The sequence below is a fragment of the Pinus tabuliformis genome, chromosome 9, assembly GCF_031772625.1.
Source record: "Pinus tabuliformis cultivar Carrire ecotype Pingquan chromosome 9, CPIR1, whole genome shotgun sequence".
Classification (NCBI taxonomy): domain Eukaryota; kingdom Viridiplantae; phylum Streptophyta; class Pinopsida; order Pinales; family Pinaceae; genus Pinus; species Pinus tabuliformis.
Window position 1 is genome coordinate 388,741,220 of NC_142307.1, and position 22,314 is coordinate 388,763,533.

General features: G+C 40.0%; 1 protein-coding gene across 1 annotated transcript in view; it reads left to right on the forward strand.

Annotated features, from left to right (window-relative positions):
- Positions 1 to 3,418: 3,418 nt before the first annotated feature.
- LOC149148781 (putative anion transporter 3, chloroplastic) overlaps positions 3,419 to 22,314 on the forward strand; it is a 233,072-nt gene continuing 214,176 nt past the window's right edge. Inside the window, exon 1 of the mRNA XM_089439780.1 lies at positions 3,419 to 4,424. Within this exon, the coding sequence (XP_089295906.1) occupies positions 3,906 to 4,424 (519 nt within the window). The 5' untranslated portion in view covers positions 3,419 to 3,905. The remainder of the gene's footprint in view (positions 4,425 to 22,314) is intronic.

Genomic DNA, 22,314 nt, shown 5'->3' on the forward strand with positions numbered 1-22,314 from the left:
AGTAGGCTCAATAAGCCTCTAATCTCAGCCACTATTACTGTTATCTTCTCGGAGGAGGAAGATGAGCTTACAAGCTCGGATGAAACCTCCAGGGCTCAGTCTCAGTCTCAGAATTCAAGTGACTTTCAGGGTGACATGGCTGGAGTTGTCCTCAATGACACTTCCGTGCAGCACGAGGATGGCCTTCAGGAAGACCCTCAGCCCCAGCCAGCTTCACCACAAGAGCAAATTCTTGCTTGTGAACTAGCGCGCCTCTCTGGAAGCGTTCTGAATCTTGTTCTTCCTCCAGAAGGCAGTATGATGGAAGCTGAAGACAATGTAATGGTGACCTGGATTGGCTCCCCCAACCAGGCAAACGTGGACGCGACAGGCTCTCCTCCGCAGGTTTAAAGACTTCTGGCTCTAGTGTCATGACAACAATTCCTCTTCTGATTTCTGGTACTCGTGTTAAGCTCCCATGGTTCATTATGTGCATGTCTCCGACTTATTTTGATATCAGCATGAAATACTACAGTCTTCAGGTCAAAAGTCTGGTTTTGAATCTTTTTGTAATAGCAGTTTTAAAGGATAGCATTTTTGTAAGTGATCAGCTACCTCTGAAGCTTCGATCACCTATAGAACAGTTTAGTTTTTGGTCTCTCAATCTCACTACAATCCTCGCTTCTAAAACTCTCATTTTTGTAAAAGGAATGCAGCTTGCGACCTGCAATAGTCTTTTTGGCGATGGGTAGGCTACGGCCCCCTCAGAGGTTTAATCCTCTCTGTAAATATTTTTTCTTTTTATCTTTTTAATAGAATAGTCTTTATCCAGAAAAAAAAATGTGTCATTTAATTTATGACATAGTCACTTAATATTTGTAATTATAAAAGGTCACTAACATAAAGAAAATAAATTATTAAGCATTTGAAATTTACTTTCATCAAATAATTATATGCCCATTCAGTTATGGAAAGCTACCTCCTCTTCCTTGGCCATCTTTTCATCTGACTTGACAAGTAGTGGAGTGGGCAACATTAACACATGGAGGCGAAAAAATACTGCTTCAATATCTAAGCGAATCTATACGAACGATATTGCTCAACATTAACACGCGGAGGCGAAAAAATACCGCTTCAATAGCTAAGTGAACCTTTACGAACGATATTGCTCCTTCTTACACGTCCGGTAGACCTCACTTTGTTGGTTGCCATGTACAATACAATGCAAAGGAGCATGACCGATGAGCCATATAGGCTCCAGACCTGGCAAATGGACCTATCGGTGACACAACCATCATGGTACAATAAGACACAACTGTAGAGAACCAATAAAAAAATGAATTAAATTATTTTAAAAAATATATTATTTTTAGTTTGTAATGTAAACTTTGCATATAGTGATTTAATTTTAAGTCAAACTTAAAACTAATTTAAAATTAACCAGATATCGATTGAGATATCTCTGCCTGGAAAGATAATAACATCAAAGTCAAAATACAATAATATCCCAATAATGAGTTGTAACATGATAATTACTAAGAAAATGATTACAAAATACCAAGCTCCAAGGATACTTAAAAAACTCATAAAAGGATAATGAAAATAATTGAGATATGTAAAAAATGATATCTTAACATGGATGGGTCAATTAATATATATATATATATATATATATATATATATATATATATAAAAAGTGTAGTTTAAGTATTAAAAGTTTTTCATCTTTTTTACGCATATATTATGAGATTTCTTGAAATGGTAAATTTGGGCTTTATAATCGACATAATTTGAGTGTCCAAGGGGTTTTTGAGGGCACTCAATCTATTTATACATTCAAAAACATAGTTTTAACAATAAAAGTTTACAATCTCATGAAAAATTTTATCCCCAAATTTCGCCCAAAATATTTAAAACATGTAATAATTTATTTGTGAAAAATAATCTCAATTAATTATGTTTATTATTCAAAGATCCATCACATAAACTTGCATGCACATTATGTAAATTTAAGTAAAGAAAATAATATTTTTTTTCCTTTAGTCAAATAAAACCTTTTTAATAATATTTTATTTAACACAATATAAAACACAAAAAATCTTAAATTTTATATATTTATTATATTCATATGGTGAGATATGTCTATGCAAATTAAACTTCTAATAACTTGAATATACAATAGCTTGTCAACATGCTTTTTGTCAATTATGTATTAAAAAAAATATTATATACAAAGATAAATATAATGGAAAAAAATAATAATTATATAAATAAGAATGATATATTTATATGAGCAAGTAGTGAATATTTTTGAATATATATTACACAATTATTAATGATGATGTAGAAGTGATTTCACCAATATTTATCCCAAACACATCTTCATCTCACAATTTTCTTTAGAAATCTCCTCCCTTCTAAATAGTGATAATATTGTAATGAGGTACCTGATTATTCTGTAGAGGGATAATCCTCTGACCTTTGAAAAAAGCTTTTTGATTACCTGTCGTAGAATTCTCGTGCGTGGGGAACTACCCTTGGATTCCATACTCCCTTACTTATAATATCTTATACGCTTGTAGCAGCTAGTTAGATTTGATCCTGGGTCTATTCAGGATAACTCTCACCAGTGACCGATTATCCTAGATTTAAAAAAAAATAAAAAAAAATCTTATACACTTGGGTACGCAATTAGCTTAGTTAAACCAGTCGTATTGACTTTTAGAAGCCCTATAATTCATGTCCCTGCTATCCGGATACCCATCTTACCCACCTGAATACCACCTATACCTGCACTTGCCCTATATACACTCGCTGCTAAATAAATTGCTTAATCAAATAAAGACTGCTAGAGACTTACCAGACTGGATCCACCGACCTTATCCTTATTGATTACTCCCCTAGTTGATGGGACGGTGCCCAACCCAATGATAGTGAATGAAGCCAAGAAGGAATATCAGTGGAATACAACAACTAGACCTAATATTAAAAATTAGCAACTGAAGGTGATAAAGTATATTATTAACATTTTAAAGATTATTGATGTGATGTCTCTTGAGTGAATTTTTATTTTTTTAATAATAAAATAATAATAAATTTTATATCTCGTATTAATGTTAAAGCGAAAAATCAAAACAACATAATTTTTTATATTAAATTTAGTCTGTTATCCTCATAATTTTTTATTAAATTTATTCTGTTATCTTCACCTAAACTTTTGGATTTTTTTTAATCTCGTAACACTCTCTCATAATTAAAAATCTGTGATGCATCGCAAACTTTTGATGTTAATGATGTTTACCGGCACCCCAACTATCATATCCGAGTGAAACTCATCCAACATATTATATGATTTGTGTCGCTTTTTACACCTATTTCAATAAATGGGCGGTTTTGCATCGCATACAATTTTCGATTTTGTGAGGAACGACAGTGTCTCATATGACCACGAACTTGTCGTTATTCCTCGACTCTGTCTCATACGATTGGGAGACCAAGTGCCATGAATTTGTCGTCATTTCTCACCGTTTTTCACATTAGGGATGACCAACGAACATGTTCCAGTGGGCGTATTGAAACCATTTAGCATTACCCACGTTCACACGGCACGCCAGAGATGCTAACATGCACAACTGAAAAACTATATGTATACAGCCATCCTGATATGCGCGTTTTGATACTAAATCAAAACTACTACATCCTGTACAGGGCATGCAATTGAAGGAACATCGTTGGCGATACACTCCGTTTCAGAATTTCTGATATGAAGATAAACCCGAATTCGCTTTTTGGAATATTTACAAATTATTTTTGGACGGTCTGAACTTTTTCCTCCGAGCAAATTTCTCTCCATCAATGCAATTTTGACTTGGGTTTCATCACCCATTTGGATTTTCCTTTTCTTCAACCCAACAAATTACTGACAAATGGTGGGCAACAGTATTTCCCTCAGTATGATGAACTGGGGACTATCCCTTCGGAAGCACCAGTGCAGTCCTGACTTCTCGCTCAAGCAGGATTTTATCACAGTGACAAGATATTGTTGCCCTTGTCGGCCTTCAGAAGCGAAAATAGAATTATGTAGTTCTATAGGCAGATTGGGAAGTAGAATGCCCTCTTTGCAGAAATGGGGGTCGACTAGCAATTCCAGAACCCAATTTGGGATTAGTACAAAGGGTCTGAAAAATCCTCAGATTGTTAGGGCAAATGTAGTTTCAGGAAGTGATGGGGGGCTTCCCGAGTCTCCTGCTGAATTGGGCCGCTTTTCAGGAGTCTCGAAATCACCAAATCTGATTGAGTTTATTACTTCCGAAAGAGTGAAGGTTGTGGCAATGGTTGCATTGGCAATGGCTCTCTGCAATGCTGATAGAGTTGTAATGTCTGTTGCCATTATGCCTCTGTCATCTACTTATGGTTGGAGCAAGTCTTTCGCCGGTGTTGTTCAAGTCAGTGTTCCTTTTTCTCATACCTAGACTGTTGTTCGCTTATTAGTTTTAGATAGATTGCTGTCAGAATGATCATAGAAGTAATTCTCCAGTGCTTGCTTGTTGCATCTGTTTTCTTTTAAAATGTTCGTAGTCATAATCATATTAACCGGGAATGAAATCTTCAACCAGGGATATGTCACTTTGATTTATAGTGAGCTTGCAGTTAAGGAGGCATCTCAAAGACAACAATGTAAAGAAACAAAAGACAATTCACAAACAACTCGACTGAGTAGAAAATTGAATCGAGAAAAAATCATAAAAGTAGGGTGTTCTAGATAGCAAACTGAATAACATCTCTTAGACTACCTTTAAACCTCTAGAATTCAGTATCTATCAGACATTGAAACATTTAGACATATAGCTCTTGGCAGTATAGAAAATAGGCTTAACATTTTGTTTTTGTTAGAATTGACATGTGATCAAAGAAACTCACACATAGCGAACAAAGAGTTACATCAAGATGTTCAACTTCTTAATCTCATCTCTCATTAACACAGACAGATTCACAAAATTAAAAGTGAAGATTTTAAACTTTTTCTGTAGTTATGTCAGTTATGAGGGCAGTTAAAAGATCTGCATTGAGAAAAGCCTGACTAACAATGCAATTATAACCATGGAAAGAGACTGCCTTTCGTTGGGTCCAATTTTAGCAAAGTTGCCATTAGTACTAGTCTGAGTCGAGTTGTTAGTGTGCTCCCGGTGGACTCCTAGTTGACTACCGGGATGAATTTTAGACCATGGTAAGCATATTCTGCACCCAGAAAGAATAACCTAAACTCTAGGTAGCTTCAAGACTGAAAACCTCAATCAAAACACCAATCTCTGCATACATTAATCTGCAAACAATACTGTTGGTAATTATGAAACAACAAATACACAAATCTGTACTCATAAAACAACATATGTATTATTATTCTATTAACTGAAAATAATGAACTCATAATGCAAACAGCTTAAAACATCAACTTGCTACCAACATAGTGGTGTGCCTTGCATCTCCTTTATAAAATAGGAGATAAGGGGAAATGTACTGAATGTAGATGCATGCAGTGGTGCACGGTGCACCCTCAAGGACTAGTGTGCCCTCATGTATAGATATTCATATTTGCCTAGAATAGAACAAGAACACCGGAGTTAAGTGGCTGCATGAACTCATGTGCCCAACCCTCTTAAATAATTGCTCCCTCCCATAATAGACAAAATACTCATGCATTGTTCCCTTATACATGCACAATTCCCAAGACTAAGTGTGCCTTACTCATGCAGTGTGCGCTAACTCATATGCAACCATTCCATCTAATCTAGTGCATGCATGCAACCTCACTTATTGATTGCTTACATAGCTACTGATGTGCCTCCACTAGATCCCTCTATTGTTCCTTAATCAATGTACCCCTCTCATCACTACAATCTGCATGCTATTGCATGTAGATCAAGGTTGAAAACTCTATTGGAATGTGCCATTGTTGAGGAAGAGCAATTTGGAGCAATAGGTAAACTATAACACTCCCTCTTTGCAAGGAAAATGTTTTCCACTAGATCAAGTCCACCCCTCAACATCTCAAACTTCCCCTTAGCTAGGGGCTTTGTCAACATATCTGCAACTTGTGAATCCGAGGGAACATACTCAAGAACCATTGTCTCTTTTGAACTTTGTCCATGAGGAAATGGTATCAGATATATATGTTTTTGGAGTGGTCATGAAATGCTAGATTTTCAAAGAGTCCATCACAACTCTGGTTGTCAAAGTATATCACAAGAGGATCCATCATTTTATCAGTCAGCTTGGCTATGAACTTGCAAAGCCAGATGATCTCACAACAAGTAGAATTGGCTTCCATGTATCTGCCTTTATTGAACTAAGTGTGATTGCTTTTTGCTTCTTCCTGAACTAGGATATCATACCTAAACCCAAATTGAATTAGAACCTTGAAGTACTCTTTCTACCACTTGCGTCTCCAACATAGTTAGAATCCACAAAACCATGCAATGTCAGCTCATCATCTCCTAGATACCTTAGACGATGACAAATTGTGCCCTTCAAGTATTGAAGAACATGCTTTGCAACAACCTAGTGAATATGTTGCCTCAGCTTCAGTATGTATTGGCTCAAAAAGTTAACTGTAAAACAAATATCAATAATGTTACTCACCATGTACATAAGAAAATCAATCAACCGTATACCAAAGGATCTACCAAATCTGAATCTTAGTTATCATGTAATTTCAGATTTAAAATCATAGGAGTCGTTGAGGGCTTATAATCCATTATCTGAGTTTTAGGATCTCTTGTGTGTACTTCACCTGTCTATGGAAGATGTCACTTGTAGCTTGCAAGACCTTTAGACCCAAGAAATAGTATACAATGCGAAGGTCCTTTATGTTGAATGTGCATGCCAACTTTGTCTTGCACCATGCTATGAGTTTTTTGTTAGCTTTTGGTTGCTTAAAAACTTAAAGTGTTTCACCTAGTTAGGGAGTGCTTCATGTGATGTGGAAAGTCTATGGACCCCTAGTCCCTTTGTTGTATTTTGGTTGATTTATGTTTGGAGAGCCTAGTGGGTGTATGCTTACCTTGGGATCAATGCCAGGGAGGCATAATTCTTTATGTGGTACTAGTACTTGGCACACATGTGGTAGTTTGACATGTTTACAAGGGTGCACTTGTTAAGGATGATGGACACTTAAGACATGTGGACTAACCACCTTGGAGGAGGGCATTTCGCATCTAATATTCTAGGGCAATTTTTTTTCCTTTTACACTAGGGATTTCACAAACTTTTTCTAGTAAACAATAATTCAATGTAGTTAATAGAAATTTTCAGTCAACCCTCTTAATGATGCGACAAGCTAAACAAACCTTCTTAATAATGCAACATAGTGAACAGAATAATATAACTCTAAATAAATTCAATTTTTAAACCACAATATATTAATCCCATATGTCAGTATTCTGTCCCCCACAATAACAGGACGTTCGCACAATATAATTTAAAGACAAAAATGCATGCTAACCAAAATTCCTAACATGGTTCCCTGTTCTTAAACTTTGTGCCTCGATTAGCCACGTACAGTGTTGAAAATGCAACAAGATGATGGAGCTTAATGAAAAGAAGTCGCCTTCACTAAGTGGGCCCGCAGGCTATTTTGGTGCAAAGTCTATTTTTAGACATATGGATCATGGTCTATGAGTTGCAGGATGCTATTTGTGGATGATTGGTCATGTTGGTAAAAATAGATGGACTTCTATTTTTAGACATATGGGCGGAGTCTATTTTTAGATTGCCAGTCTAAAAATAGAACAGTCGAATATTATTAGCTCTTAATAATATTTGGACTATAAACATTATCTTATCCTCTTGCAGCACTTCAGTTCGAGCTACGGATGTGGCACATGCAACTGTCAGAAGGAAATACGCTTTTTTTATGGGTCAGTTGAGCTATTGCATGATGGACTTCAGTTAGAACTCAAGTTGTTGAGTTTGGTGGAGTTGATTGAGGAGTTGATGGAGTTGTGTTCAGTTTGACTTAGTTGAACTAGTTGTATTTAGTCTAACTGCAGAATACACTAGTGATGAGTGATGTGAATTAATTATTAATTTAACTCATAAATCAACTAAAGAATACATCAGTTAACTCAGTGCATGGACAGTTCAGTGGAGACAAGTGTTAGAGGTGAGTGAAAGAGTGAGACTGCTATCAGTTGTGACTATAGCTGTGCATGAGATTTGCATAATCAGTGATCGAGATTGCCAATGAGGATTGCGCAGTACAAACCAAGGGAAAACGAGCTTTGAAAGACATCATTCTCACTTTGGATTGCACAGTAGAGGCAGGCAGATAGCAGAGGAGATTTGAACCTGTGACTTGATTCAGATCTGAGCTAGTTTGTGTGTAACAGGTGGAGATAGTACTGAGTACTTGTGAGGAGTATTGTACTATGTATTGTTACATGTTCTCTATCATTATAATATACAGATAATTGGGGGTTTTCAGCTGTATGCTTTCCCCAGTACATACTGTGTTAATGTGCGCATGCGATTGATGTTTCATTGTTTTTAATTTTGCAAAATTGATGATCAACGTAGAGGAGGTTATGTATTATGCATGCATTCCGCAATAGTGTATAATCAGGATAATCTCTGTGAATAAGTGTCATATTATTCAAAATTTCTACATGGTATCGGAGCAGAGTTGTTCATTAGATCTATTATTCAGAAAGTGATTACATTTTATTTCTTCAGGCAAAGTCTGTAATTGGGCCAGGTAGTCTCTGGATTCATCCTTCTTTTGGAAGGTGAGATATCCGGTGAATGCCCATACAGTCAATCTCTGTACGAGAAATATTTTGTTCTCACGAATTTTAGATCAGAAGCGGTTGAGTTTTGAGCTGGTGGAATTCGAATTTGCAGCAGTGTTTTCTTGGTGTCAAAGTTGAAATGTCTTTCAACAGATTGCGATTGTAGTATGCTCTTGAAGGCAGCTCGAATTATATTGCATGGAAAGACAGCATGGAGGCGGTGTTAGATGACAATGGGTTGAAGGATTTCATAGAGGCTGAGGTTCCAAAGCCTACTGATGCTGCTCACGTTGAGGTTTGGCAAAAGAAGACAACAAAGTGTCGAAGGATTCTGTTGGAGGGCGTGAAGGATCACATTGTATCCAGCCTGCATGGAAAGGCTTCTCCATACTTGATGTGGAAAGCGTTGACAGATTTATTCCAAAGCAAGAGCGACCAGAGGAAGTTGGTGCTCAAGGATAAACTCAGAAACATTAAGTGTGAGAATGGAGACAGTATGCCCAAGTATCTCACGAAGTTCACCCAATGCCGGGATGAGCTGGGAAGTGTGGGGGTGACTGTCGATGATGAGGACTTGGTGAGCTTGGCTCTCCTTGGTCTTCCGAAGAGTTGGCATTCCTATCAGGACTCTGTCAATGGTCGGGAGAAATTGCCAGGATGGGAGAGACTTTGGTCGGATCTTGTGCAAGAGGAGATCAGGCGGAATACCAGGGACGGATCTTCATCAAAGGCATCTGATGAAGAAAATTGCGCTTTGGCTGCCAAAGCAAAGAAGGGGAAGGAGAAGGGTTCTCTTTCCGAATCCAGTTCTTCCAATGATGGGAAGAAGGTTGACAAGTCGAAGGTGAGATGCTTTCATTGTCATGAGTTGGGCCATTATGCTACTAATTGCCCAAAGAAGAAATCCAAGAAGGGATCCGGGAAGGATCTGAAGGTGAGGCACTTGCTTCACAGTTTGAGTTGGATTTCACACTCTTCGCATGTATAGTTTCATCCATGGTGGGAAGTGGTTGGTTTCTTGACAGTGGAGCTTCTTTCCACATGACCGGTGATAAGAGTTTGTTCAGTACTTTGGAGGAGAAAGATCTCCAGATACTCATAGCGATGGGTAATGATGAGAAGTATAATGTCTCAGGTGTAGGCACAGTTATTTTTCAGAGGGAGCATGGAGCTAGCCTTACCTTGACCGATGTCAAGTATGTACCAGGACTGAAGAGAAACTTGGTGTCGATCGCGATGCTGGAAGACAGAGGCTATGATGTAGTCTTCAGTAAGGAAAAGGTTTTCCTTAGACACATCATCACTAGACAGGTGAAGCAGATTGGTTCACGGGTCAAGAACCTGTATGCTCTTGAGGTTCAAGATGCATGCAAAGCCTTGAGCAGCGAGGCAACTGATGGAGACTTAGTGGTTGAGAGGGAGCATATATTACCTCTCAACATGCAGAGCCAGAAGAAGTCTCAGACGATTGTGGAGGAGCCACGATTGGTGCAGCAGCTTCAGGAGGTTGTGGAGCAGCCACAACAAGGGAAGCTGAGAGGAGATCGAGTAGAGACATCTACTCATGCAGAGACCTCCAGTAGGGGGAAACTTCGAGCCAGGTGGGCTGAGGGATCACATGCAGCCATACCTCCAGGTAGGAGGTGGGGAGATATAGAGTGATCGTCCCAAGGATGAGGGGCAGGATCAATGTTGCACGAAGCGGGAGCGAAGCGGAAGCGCGGAAGCGTCATTTTCCAAAAATCTAGGAAGCGAAGCGTCCGCGGAAGCGTCTGCTATATATATATATTTTTTTATATTTTTTTGCATTTATACTCAAACCAAACATCCCAAATACCAAATTAATTGTAGAAGACATGAAAACATGCATATTTTTGCACAAATCAAGATAGATATGGCATCCATGATTCCATTGTAGTTACTAGTATGTACAACAATCATCTATATTCTAGCTATTACAAACATACATCAAATTTTTAAGCATATTATAAAACATAAAACATTTAAGCATATTATAAAACATAAAACATAGAGCATATTATGATTTATCTAGCAAGTGAGCAACTGTCAACATTTGTCATGTCCAAAATTCAAATAATAATGTTTACAAAATATGTCACTTGGTCACCGCCAAGCCAAAAAGGTTCAAAATTCAAATTCACAAGTCTACAAGTCTAATGAGTAATCTATGACAAAAAGAAGTAGATTGTGAATATATCTACTAATCTCTCCTCCTTCCACCACGAATAGAACGTGATGGCGGGCCTCCACGTGGTGGCAATGAAGAAGATGGTCCCTGTGTAAGTCGTGGCACTGGAACTGATGAAGAAGAACCCCCTGCCGTTGGTGTTGAACCATGGAACCTAGAAACCAAGGGACCAGATGGGGGTGGGGGTGGTGGCATATCAACACCCGTGTCATCATCCTAGAATCGCTCAAAAAATTCATGCAAAAAAAAAACACTAGTTAACAAAAAAATTAAAAACATGAATTAGATAAATGCTTTATAAGGGAAAATTGGAAAATTCATACCACAATGGACATACCTGGATAAGAGAATCCTCTAATTGCTCTAGTCGCAACACTCCATCCTCCAAATTGGGCTCCTCTGCATTCTTGTCCCAAGTCAACAAGTCTTTATTAGACTTTGCATCTTCACAGTAATGGGACAACAATCGCAAGTTGTAATGAACATAAACCAAGCTCTCTGCCCGGTCTAAATTCAACCTGTTCCTTTTAACACTGTGGATGAAAGAATAAGAGCTCCAACACCTCTCTGCAGAAGAAGTGTTTACCACCTGTGATAGCACCCGCAATGCCAAACTCTGTAGAAGTGGAGTAGGCCCTCCATGCATGTTCCACCACTCAAGAGCAGAAAAATGCTCTCGATCTTGAATTGCATGCATGCTCCCAAATGGACCAGTGTTGCTCGTATAGTTGCTCACCTGTCTCCGTACCAATGCAGCCTCCTCATTATCAGGGATTAATCTACTCAATGCAGCCATATATTTTTCGTGAACCTCTTTATCTTGGTGTGGTTTTTTCCTGACTCCCCCCCCAGGTGCTGGTTTTGAAAGCCATGATGGATGATAGTATTTAGGTGTCAAAACATATGCTAATGCATGCAATGGAACATTTAGCATATCCCATCGTTTTTCCACCTCTTCACGAATATAATTGTACAAGGTGGTATCTCTAGGCTCAACAATGTCTTTAATCTGCCCCAACATGCTATCCATTTGCTCATACACCTGCCCAATTACTGGTCGATCTGAATCTGCAAACTTGATCATGTAATAAATTGGTTTGGTGAATTGCAAAACATATTTAACCTGTGACCAAAAGTAACTGTCAAGAACAGTGTCCTTGACTTCATTAGCACCATCTGTGTCAGTGTTAATTTCATCCCATGTTTCAGCACACACCAGATTAGTTAAAGCTTGTCTCACCCTCACTAGCCGCCTAAAGGTGAGGTAATAACTAGCAAATCTTGTCTTTGCAATTTTAAGCAATTGCAACTTGGAGTAAGTGCCATAGAAGTAGTTTACCCTTGTATGCCCTGTGATGAATTTAATGAGCTGCTTCCCTTTCCTGTAAACCTCAGCAATCCACCCACAATCTTTGTGTTTCACAATATCATGCATCAAAAGGTTCAATGTGTGAACCAGGCACCCAGACCAAAAGATGTGTGGATGAGTACGCTCAATAATTTTTCCTGCTAACTTACAATTTGCTGCATTATCTGTGATCACTTGAACCACATTATTCGGACCAACATCTTTGATTGATTTCAATAGGAGATCTGCAATGTTTGGTGCAGTTGCACTGATGGAGGAGGAGTCATGAGATGCAATAAATACTGCACCACTAGAAGAAACACCAAGAACATTTATCAAATGTTGGTTTCTAATATTTGTCCACCCATCTGATACAATGGATACCCCAGGATCCACCCACTCATGTGTAAAACGTGTCAAAGCTCTTTGAACCTTAGCTTTTTCTCTTTCTAATAACACTGTTCTAGCTTTCTCATAGTTGGGGGCCTTGTATCCTTTTGGGGCTTCATTGATGGCCTTTACCATTTCATGCCAATAGGGAGAGCGAAGCACATTGAATGGTACACCGCAAGCACAAAGAAAACGGACTATCTTTCCATCCACATCATCCCTCCCAGCAACATTAAGGAAATCCCCTATTGTTTTTCTACCTCCAGAGGTTGCAAAAGTACCATGAGGAGATGGGCAACTACCAAATTTAGAGGTTGCACTTGATTCAGAATGAGTTTTTTGTTTCTTGTTTTTTCGTTGTGCAGCCATCTCTATTTTGATGTATTTTTGTCTTTGTTCACTTGAAATGTTTGGGCAAATGGTTACCCCCACAGAACCCTTTTTTTCATCACTGTCTAGCACCCCACAAAGATGCCTCCTCAGACGGGTATATGAACCCGTATATGGTTTTCCTCCATGACAACCATGAGGGCACATCCATTTGTAAGATCCACCACCCTTTCCCCCTTCAAGTTTGGTCACATAGTTCCACAAGGGATTTGATGTACCTTTCCCATCTTGTGCTTCAGTGTCCTCTTCAAGTTCATCCCCTTCCTCTTCAAACCCTTCCTCCTCATCATACATTGGGTCACTACTATTAGGACCAAGTTCATCCCCTTCCTCTTCCCCTCTATTCCTCACCCTTGCCATCATTAAAACCAAGAGTGGAATGATACATAGAAGCCAAAAGAACACCATCTTGGAATATGGATATAGGTGGTGGACAACCTGTAAATAAAGGAGCAAGTAGAAACAATGGGAAAGAGTAGGAGAGGGAGGAGAAAAATACAATTTTTTTTTCAAAAAAACAAGGGAGTTTGGGGTTTGAACTTACCTCTTTAGCTCTTGTAGATGAAGTCCTCCAAGCTCTTGCTCCAAGCTCCTCCTCCTTCTCCTAGCTCCTCCTTCTTCACTCCTCCAAGCTCTCCTCTCTTCTCCTCTCCTTTCCTCTCTTCTCTTCTCCTCTCCTCTCTTCTCTTCTCCAACTCTCATAAACTCAAAGTGAGAAAATGAGAAGAGAATGGGGGCTTTATTCTTTTCTAAAGTCACCCTAAACTCACCCTAACCCACCCCCTCATGCTAGTTAAGTTAAATTTTAAAAGAAATTAAAAAAAAATACGTTTAATTCGCTGCCTCCGCGGGTTGCGTGCGGGTTGCGCCTGGGTGGCGTGCGGGTGGCGTGCGCTTCCGGGCAGGTTGCGTGGCGCCACCCCTTGCCCGAATCGCCTCCCGAACCGCGATTCCGGGGGGCCGCAACCTCAAATGGCAGGAATCGTTTTTTTAACCCGGAATCGCGCCACCTCAAAAACGGAATCGCGCCACCTCAAAAACGGAATCGCGCTTCCTGTGGGGATTCCGGATCGATTTCGTACGATTCGCGATTCTGCCTTTGGATCCGGGGGGGGCGATTCCTGCAACACTGGGCAGGATCCTTGAGGTACCCAACCTCTTGGATGAGACCTTACTACGGGAGCCCCGATGTGGAGTAGCAGGAACTGACTGATTGGGTAGAGACAGATGCGGATGGAGCGGCAGAGAGAGCGACAGTGTAGGAAATCCCAGGACAACGCATAGCTAGTAGGCTGCAGCAATGTGAGAGGCACAAGTGTTTTGCACAGTGCTAGGTGGCACAGAGAGGTGTGCAATGGTGCGAGATGCATGGAGATGTTGCAGTAGCGCAGATGTCAGAGAGGGAGCACTTGTCAGCAGTAGGTAGAGCTTCAGCATCATAATATGTTCCTAGCCCAACAGAGTGGTCAGTTGGGAGTGTTTTTGTTCAAAGTGTTGTTGGAGCAAGTGGACTGGGCAAATGTGTTGCATGCAGAACATTCCAGAGTTGTAGGATAGGGGTTGCAGATAATCCATATCTTGTTTAGAGGGAGTGTTGAAAATGCAACAAGATGATGGAGCTTAGTGAAAAGAAGTCGCCTTCACTAAGTGGGCTCGCAGGCTATTTTTGGTGCAAAGTCTATTTTTAGACTATGTCTATTTTTAGACATATGGATCATGGTCTATGAGTTGCAGGATGCTATTTGTGGATGATTGGTCATGTTGGTAAAAATAGATGGACTTCTATTTTTAGACATATGGGCGAAGTCTATTTTTAGACTGCCAGTCTAAAAATAGAACAGTTGAATATTATTAGCTCTTAATAATATTTGGACTATAAACATTATCTTATCCTCTTGCAGCACTTCAGTTCGAGCTACGGATGTGGCACATGCAACTGTCAGAAGGAAATACTTTTTTCTTATGGGTCAGTTGAGCTATTGCATGATGGACTTCAGTTAGAACTCAAGTTATTGAGTTTGGTGGAGTTGATTGAGGAGTTGATGGAGTTGTGTTCAGTTTGACTTAGTTGAACTAGTTGTATTTAGTCTAACTGCAGAATACACTAGTGATGAGTGATGTGAATTAATTATTATTAATTCACTAATTATTAACTCATAAATCAACTAAAGAATACATCAGTCAACTTAGTGCATGGATAGTTCAGTGGAGACAAGTGTTAGAGGTGAGTGAAAGAGTGAGACTGCTATCAGTTGTGACTATACCTGTGCATGAGATTTGCACAATGAGTGATTGAGATTGCCAATGAGGATTGCGCAGTACAAACCAAGGGAAAACGAGCTTGGAAAGACATCATTCTCACTTTGGATTGCACAGTAGAGGCAAGCAGACAGCAGAGGAGATTTGAACCTGTGACTTGATTTAGATGTGAGCTAGTTTGTGTGTAACAGGTGGAGATAGTACTGAGTACTTGTGAGGAGTATTGTACTATGTATTGTTACATGTTCTCTATCATTATAATATACAGATAGTTGGGGGTTTTCAACTGTATGCTTTCTCCAGTACATACTATGTTAATGTGCGCATGCGATTGATGTTTCATTGTTTTTAATTCCGCAAAATTGATGATCAACGTAGAGGAGGTTATGTATTATGCATGCGTTCCGCAATAGTGTATAATCAGGATAATCCCTGTGAATAAGTGTCATATTATTCAAAATTTCTACATACAGGATCCTTCTAGTGCTGCCTGCTCTATTCGATCAACGTCGCAGGCAAAAACCCTCATAGACCTGGGTAAATACGCTCCCCTTCAATTGCAAATAGTCTTCGGTGTTGTCATCGATCAAGCATGTGCTACACCACTGATCCTCTGACTTCTAGCGCTAGGTTACTATTACCCACCATTTTGTGGGTGATATCCCTAGGAGAATTTTTTTCTTCAAGATGGTCCTCAGCTGGCAGCCAACAACCCCTTGTAGCCACCAACTAGGTCGTTGTGCCATTTCTCCGCCACCTGAGCCAGCGTGTGGTCCCTTGCCAATCTGTCATGATCATATGTTTGAAGGTGGGTCTCCTGAACCTAAAGGTATGCCTTGTCATTTGGTAATTGAGTGTTGTAGTTTGCTTATCATGAATACGTATGCACATGGATTAATGGGGGGATTTGGCGAAAAGAGTGGGATAGGTATGTGCTCTTGTCCCCTAGACCTCTTTTGGATGTTAACCTTGGACCCTAGTCCTGTGGGATCTCTTTTACTGACCTTTGGGCTTTAGGGATGATACTATACGGGAAACCCTGGTTTTAATTGTGTGGTCCCGCTCCTTCATCTACATATATCACTCCCCTTCCACTCATTATAACCACATTCATCATTTCTTCCACCTGCGTCCACATTCCTCCACTGGGTCCACATAGGGTTAGCCTTCCCCCTGCCCTTGCCCACACCTTGGGTCGGGCCTGGAATGATGCCTTGGAGGTTGATGCTGCTAAAAAGAAAAGTAAAAGCATAATTGGATACATTCAACAGGAAGATGTACCACAAAATGTAAAAGATGGCTGGGACAAACACATTTAGCATGTGGGCAAAAGCCAATACATGAGCTCTACCCAATCATCATGGCCATCACCCTGGTTCCTATAGGCCCTAGATGAGCCTTCTTTATCATTCAGGAACCCATGATTGTCCCAACCCTTGGTAGGTAATGAACCGCCCTACCTTAAAGGGGGTATCCACTGCTATATCTTACACATCATGCTCTTATCCCTTGAGCCCTGAGTAGTTAATTAAAGAAAAATCATAAAAGGAAAAAGGCATATAAAGAAGGGTGGAAAAATCAAGGCTGGGGCACCTCATGCACCACGATTTCTCCCTCTTATACATTATATACCCAAGTGTGGGCTTCCCTTTTTATTAGCTACCCTTGTACCCCAACATGTGGCCTAGGGTTGCCCCTTTCATTCCCTACTCCATTCATCTCTTTATCACATGCCACCACCCTTTAAAGGATGTACCTTGGACATACTATCCCCTTTAAAAGTAGAAACCACCTAATAGGATACTTGGTTAACCCCATTTGGAGCTTAGAGACATTAGCACATGCCAAATCCCACTATGGAAGGGCATGCCATTATGAAGTGCCCACCTGTTGTCCATGGTTTGTAAGTTCTTTTACTTGATTTTCTTTGATGACTTGTTGTACTAGAAGGCTAGGGGATGCATTGGATCTTATGCAGCATTGTAGATGGTCTCCATTTTGGGTTTGGTCTCCCTATACGGGGTCGTAACCTTCCAGAGGGCTACATTGGCACATGTAGATGTGTGTTGAGAGCAATGGGCCTCCACAATAGTAGAAAACACTCCATGGATCTCCAAAGATGTTCAGAGATTGCTTGAGATTCACCTATTGGACGAGGAAGATGCACCTGGTTCACCATGCCCAGCCGACCCCACAGTTGTACCATGCACTTGGCAGATGACCCAGGACTTGTATGCTGGTGTGGCATCACTTACACCATCATTTGAGCTCTTACAAATGGTCTACAGACATCTTTGACGTACTTGGAGATCCGTGAGGTTACTTGTGTGCCTTCACACCCATTGGGAGCACCACAGGTTTATTATTTGGAGAACAAGGGGCCAACCCCTTGCCCACTACTTTTGGGAGTCCTATTCATCATTGTGGCACTTATGGACTTCATTAGGCTTCTTAGGAGGCCCAACGACATGTATTGTTGATCATTCGACCTCTTGAGAGGCTTATTCTTTTGTTTATGAGCTAGTTTGGTGAGCTTGTCACCAAAAGTTAATTATTTTACACATTATTTTTATTTTAGGGGCTAATGTAGGCCCAAAGTAGCTAAATAGAAGTGATGAGGATTCATTTCATCATCATCACTTGGATTAGACTTGTATCTCTCTAGAGATTTTTAGCTATTCCTTCTTGGTGGACGAAATTTTGGAGCATGGAATGAATTTTGATGTTTGGATTATCTATTCTTGTCTTGGAGCTTCTTGATTGGCAATTTGTTGATGGTTGGATATATTCTCTTACATGTAAGTACAAATTTAATGCTATTCTTTCTTTTACTTTGTCACATGCATTGATAATGGGATTTTCGCTATACTAGGGCTAATTGCTGCATGCATTATTGTGAAATTGTGGAATTATTGTTTCTAGATAGCATCTCTCTATGTATGGGCCATGTATGTTGAACGAATTTTCCTAGGGATAATTCTATGGTTGAATTCATCTTGATAAGCCATCTCATCTTGTAAAACAAATTATAAAGCTTTAAGGTCACTCTCTCTTGCCCTAATGCTAAGTGAAGTAGTCCTTGAAGCCTCCTTGACCTAGAAATGAAGTCCATTCTCATTATTCTTCTTGACTCCAATCTCCCCAAAGGATTAAGCACTGGTCTACCATAAGGTGATTATTTTAAGAATCGTTTTTCTTCACCTTTTCTCCTTTATTCTAGGTCTAGCCACATTGGGCATCCTAAGGTATCATTTTCCTGGCAAACTACCCATAGAAAAACTTCGATCTCTTGGGCATTTTTGCGTTGGTGTGTCTCGTAGGCCTTCTCCAAATTCGAAGGAATTCTAATAGTGGGATTGCGAGATATCCCAAGCCCTAACATTTAGACCGATTTTTGCTCTAAGTTTCCCTAGGCTAGTACCTCATAGGGATCATTTTAGCACCTCTAAGTGAAGATCCTTTCTTTGATCCATTTCTCTTCCTTGTTTAGGTCAAGCTCATCTTTGGTTGCTAAACTCCCTCCTCTTGATCTAACCTGGGTCCACTTGGTTCCGTGTGGTCCCATATCTTATAAAAAAAACCACTCGGGAAATCAAGTTCCACAAGGATTTTAGGGTTTAGGAAGCTCCTTCACAAGTCACATTCCCTAAGCCAAGCCCTCAAATCCCTATTCCCCTATCCTAGAGAACCTTGCAACTTTCTTAAGAAGCAAGCAAGTCCCACTCTTGAGTCTCTCCTAGGAAAGGGACACCGAGATCACTTCACATCCATCTTAGTTGATCTATCCTTCATAAGTGATTCTCTATATATCAGGTCTCCTCCCATCGGTGAAAGTCCGTAAAGAGTAGGAAGCTTTAGTTGTGGTGACAGTGGGCTTTAGCTTCAACGTTCATTGTTGCTTTTGACCTAGCAAATGCCCCTCTAAGACCACCTGCTAGTTTAAGCGGTAGCAGTTACAAATTAAGCCATAGGATTTCGCTTCCTTTAGATCCTTAGTCGTCCCCAAATCTCAGATTATAAGCCATTGTGGTTTTGTGAGCAATCTAGATAAACTCTGCTTCAGAACTAGGTTTCAGAGATCAACAAAGGAGTTCGTTTATTTAGGAGAGATATCAGAACAAATTTAGGAATCCTCATTGTCCTCCTGTGTGACGTCTTCTGTGCGCAGACCAAGTATTCAAACTTCAATAGAACTCACTGTCTAATATTATGTTTGTTTTTGCCTAAAACAAGGATCAATCGTACATAAACTTTGCTCCTCTGTCAGGACGTGTCCCTGTGGCCAGACAAGATGCACAAGGGAATTTCATTGCTTGTGCCATACAAGAATAAGAAACCCTTGTTCCCAACCCATAATTGTAACCCAACATACTCACTGCCCAGCTAGAAACCATGTGCCCAAGCAAGAGAAAACAAGCCTTCAATGAGTTCATTCTTCCTTCAAGAGATTCCTATGCCTAGAATAGAGAGAAGAGAAAAAGATGTCAACTAGGGTGGAATCTTTCACCACCGAAATTGATAAGAGAGAAGGGGCCTTAAAACCCTTAGAGCTAATGGTAAAAAACAGAATGAGATGATCCACACTTCATGCTCCATTTGAATTCATCCTTCTCATCTTTATAAATTTCCTAGAGGGGTCTCTTCTTTAAAATGTTTGAGTAAATTTTACTCCAAGACCCAACTTTGGGTCTCTTTGCCCAACTGCCCCAAAACTTGCCCAATAGTGGGAATATTTGTGGTTTTTTCCCTTTTTGGAGGACTATAGCCTACGAGGATTGATAGGCTACTTCGTCCCATTCGTTCTCAATTCGTAGAGGATGTTATATTCCCCCCTGCTCGATATTGCTTGCCCTCAAGCAATTGCAAATCCGGGTGATGCAGAATATGTTTCCCTTCCCAAGTCGTGTCCTCTTCTAGCAAATTCTTCCACCTGATAAGGTATTATGGAATTACTCTCCCTCTTAACTTCTTTTCCCGCACGACCATGATTGTCTTTGGAATTAACTCTAGTTTCCCTTCTTCGTCCAAGGGCGACAGTTTGACAGATGTGGTGACTTGCTGCCCCACGACCTTCTTGAGGCATGATACATGAAATACATTATCGATTCTGCTGTCTTTCGGAAGCTCTAACTCATACGCCACTTCGCCAACTTTTCGAAGGACTTTGTACAACTCAGAATCTTGGCTCCAGCTTTTTAGCGCCACTCTTCTTAAGGGTAGACTGTTGATAGGGCTACAATCTCAAGAAGACGAGTTCTCCTACCTCAAAGTTGCATTCTGTTTGATGCTGATTTGCATACAATTTCTGTCGATTTTGAGCAACCTGCATTTTTTGCTTGAGTACTCAAAGGATGTCTTGACTTTCCTATATCCATTCCTTAGCAATAGGTGCCTTGATGTCTACAAATACCATGTCTATAAAGGATGGTGCATCATACCCATATAGAGGTGTGAATGGTGACATTCCAATGGATTAAGTGGTAGGTGATGTTGTAGCAATGCTCTCTAAGGTACAACCACTTGATCCATGCTTTTTGCTGACCCATCACATAGTTGTGTAGTTACCCTTCAATCCACTTATTCACATTTTTTGTTTGACCATCTGTCTGCGGATGATAACTAGCATTAGGGGTTAATTCAGTCCCCACCAACCCGAAGAGTTCCTGCCAAAAAACACCCATAAACTTGCTGTCGCATTTGCTAACTATATTCTTTGGCAGTCCATGCAGTCTGAAGACTTCTTGGAAAAACAATTCTGCTACTTACTTGGCTAAATAATGAGATGAGATTGCAAAGAAATGTGCAAATTTGGTCAACCTGTCCACCATGATGTAAATGCAATCTTTATCTTGCACTTTGGGCAACCCTGTAATGAAGTCCATTGAGGTGCTCTCCCATTTTTGTTCGGGAATAGGTAGAGGTTGGAGAAGACCAACAGGATGCGTATGCTCAACCTTATTCTGTTGGCATGTCATGCATTCCTTAACGTATTTCATCACATCTTTCTTCAGACTCTTCCAAGAAAATCGTTCCTAAATTTGTTAGTACGTCTTAAAAAAACCATGATGTCCAGCCAATGGAATGTCATGTGTGATCTTCAAAACCTTCTCCTTGAGCGCGAACTCGGGAACGAAGTATATTCTATACATATAATGAATAACCTCGTCAGCTAGTTTGTACCTGTCGTCTTGGATGATCCGGTCAATAATTGCACAAGCAAACTGGTTCTTAGCATACTTCGCTGAGAGGTGAGCCTTCCAATCTTCAATAAGTTCTATGAGGGCACATGTTGCTGGTTTCCTGGAAAGTGCATTGGCCACAACATTCTTCTTTCCCTTCACATACTCAATATCAAAATCATAAGCTTGGATCTTGCTCACCCATTTTTGTTGCCACTCGTTTAGGTCCTTTTGTCCTAGGAAATGACATAGGCTGTTGTGGTTTGTCCTGACTATGAACCTGTTTCCTACCAAATATTGCCTGAAGTTTGCCAACGCATGCATGATAGCCAACATATCTTTGTTGTATATGGAATAAAGCTTCTCTGTGTCCCGAAGATTTTGACTTTCGAATGCAATAGGGTGACCCTTTTGCATTAAGACAACCCCTATGCCTTCTAAGTTCTGATGCATCACACTCCAATAGGCCGACTAAAGTCAGGGAGGGCCAACATAGGACATGAACTCATCACTTCTTTGAGCTTGTTAAATGTCTTGTTGGATTCACCTGTCCATCTGAATGACCCCTTTTAGTTAAATCTATCAGGAACGCGCTTAACTGAAAGAAGCCTTTGACAAACTGTCAGTAGTAACTGCAAATTCTGAAGAATCCTTGCAATTATGTTAGGTTCTTGGTTGTGGGCCAATATTGCTTGAATATTTTCTTGATGAACCTGTACTCCCTTTGCATGGATTATGTGTCCCAAATAAAGAATCTATGTCAACCCAAACTCG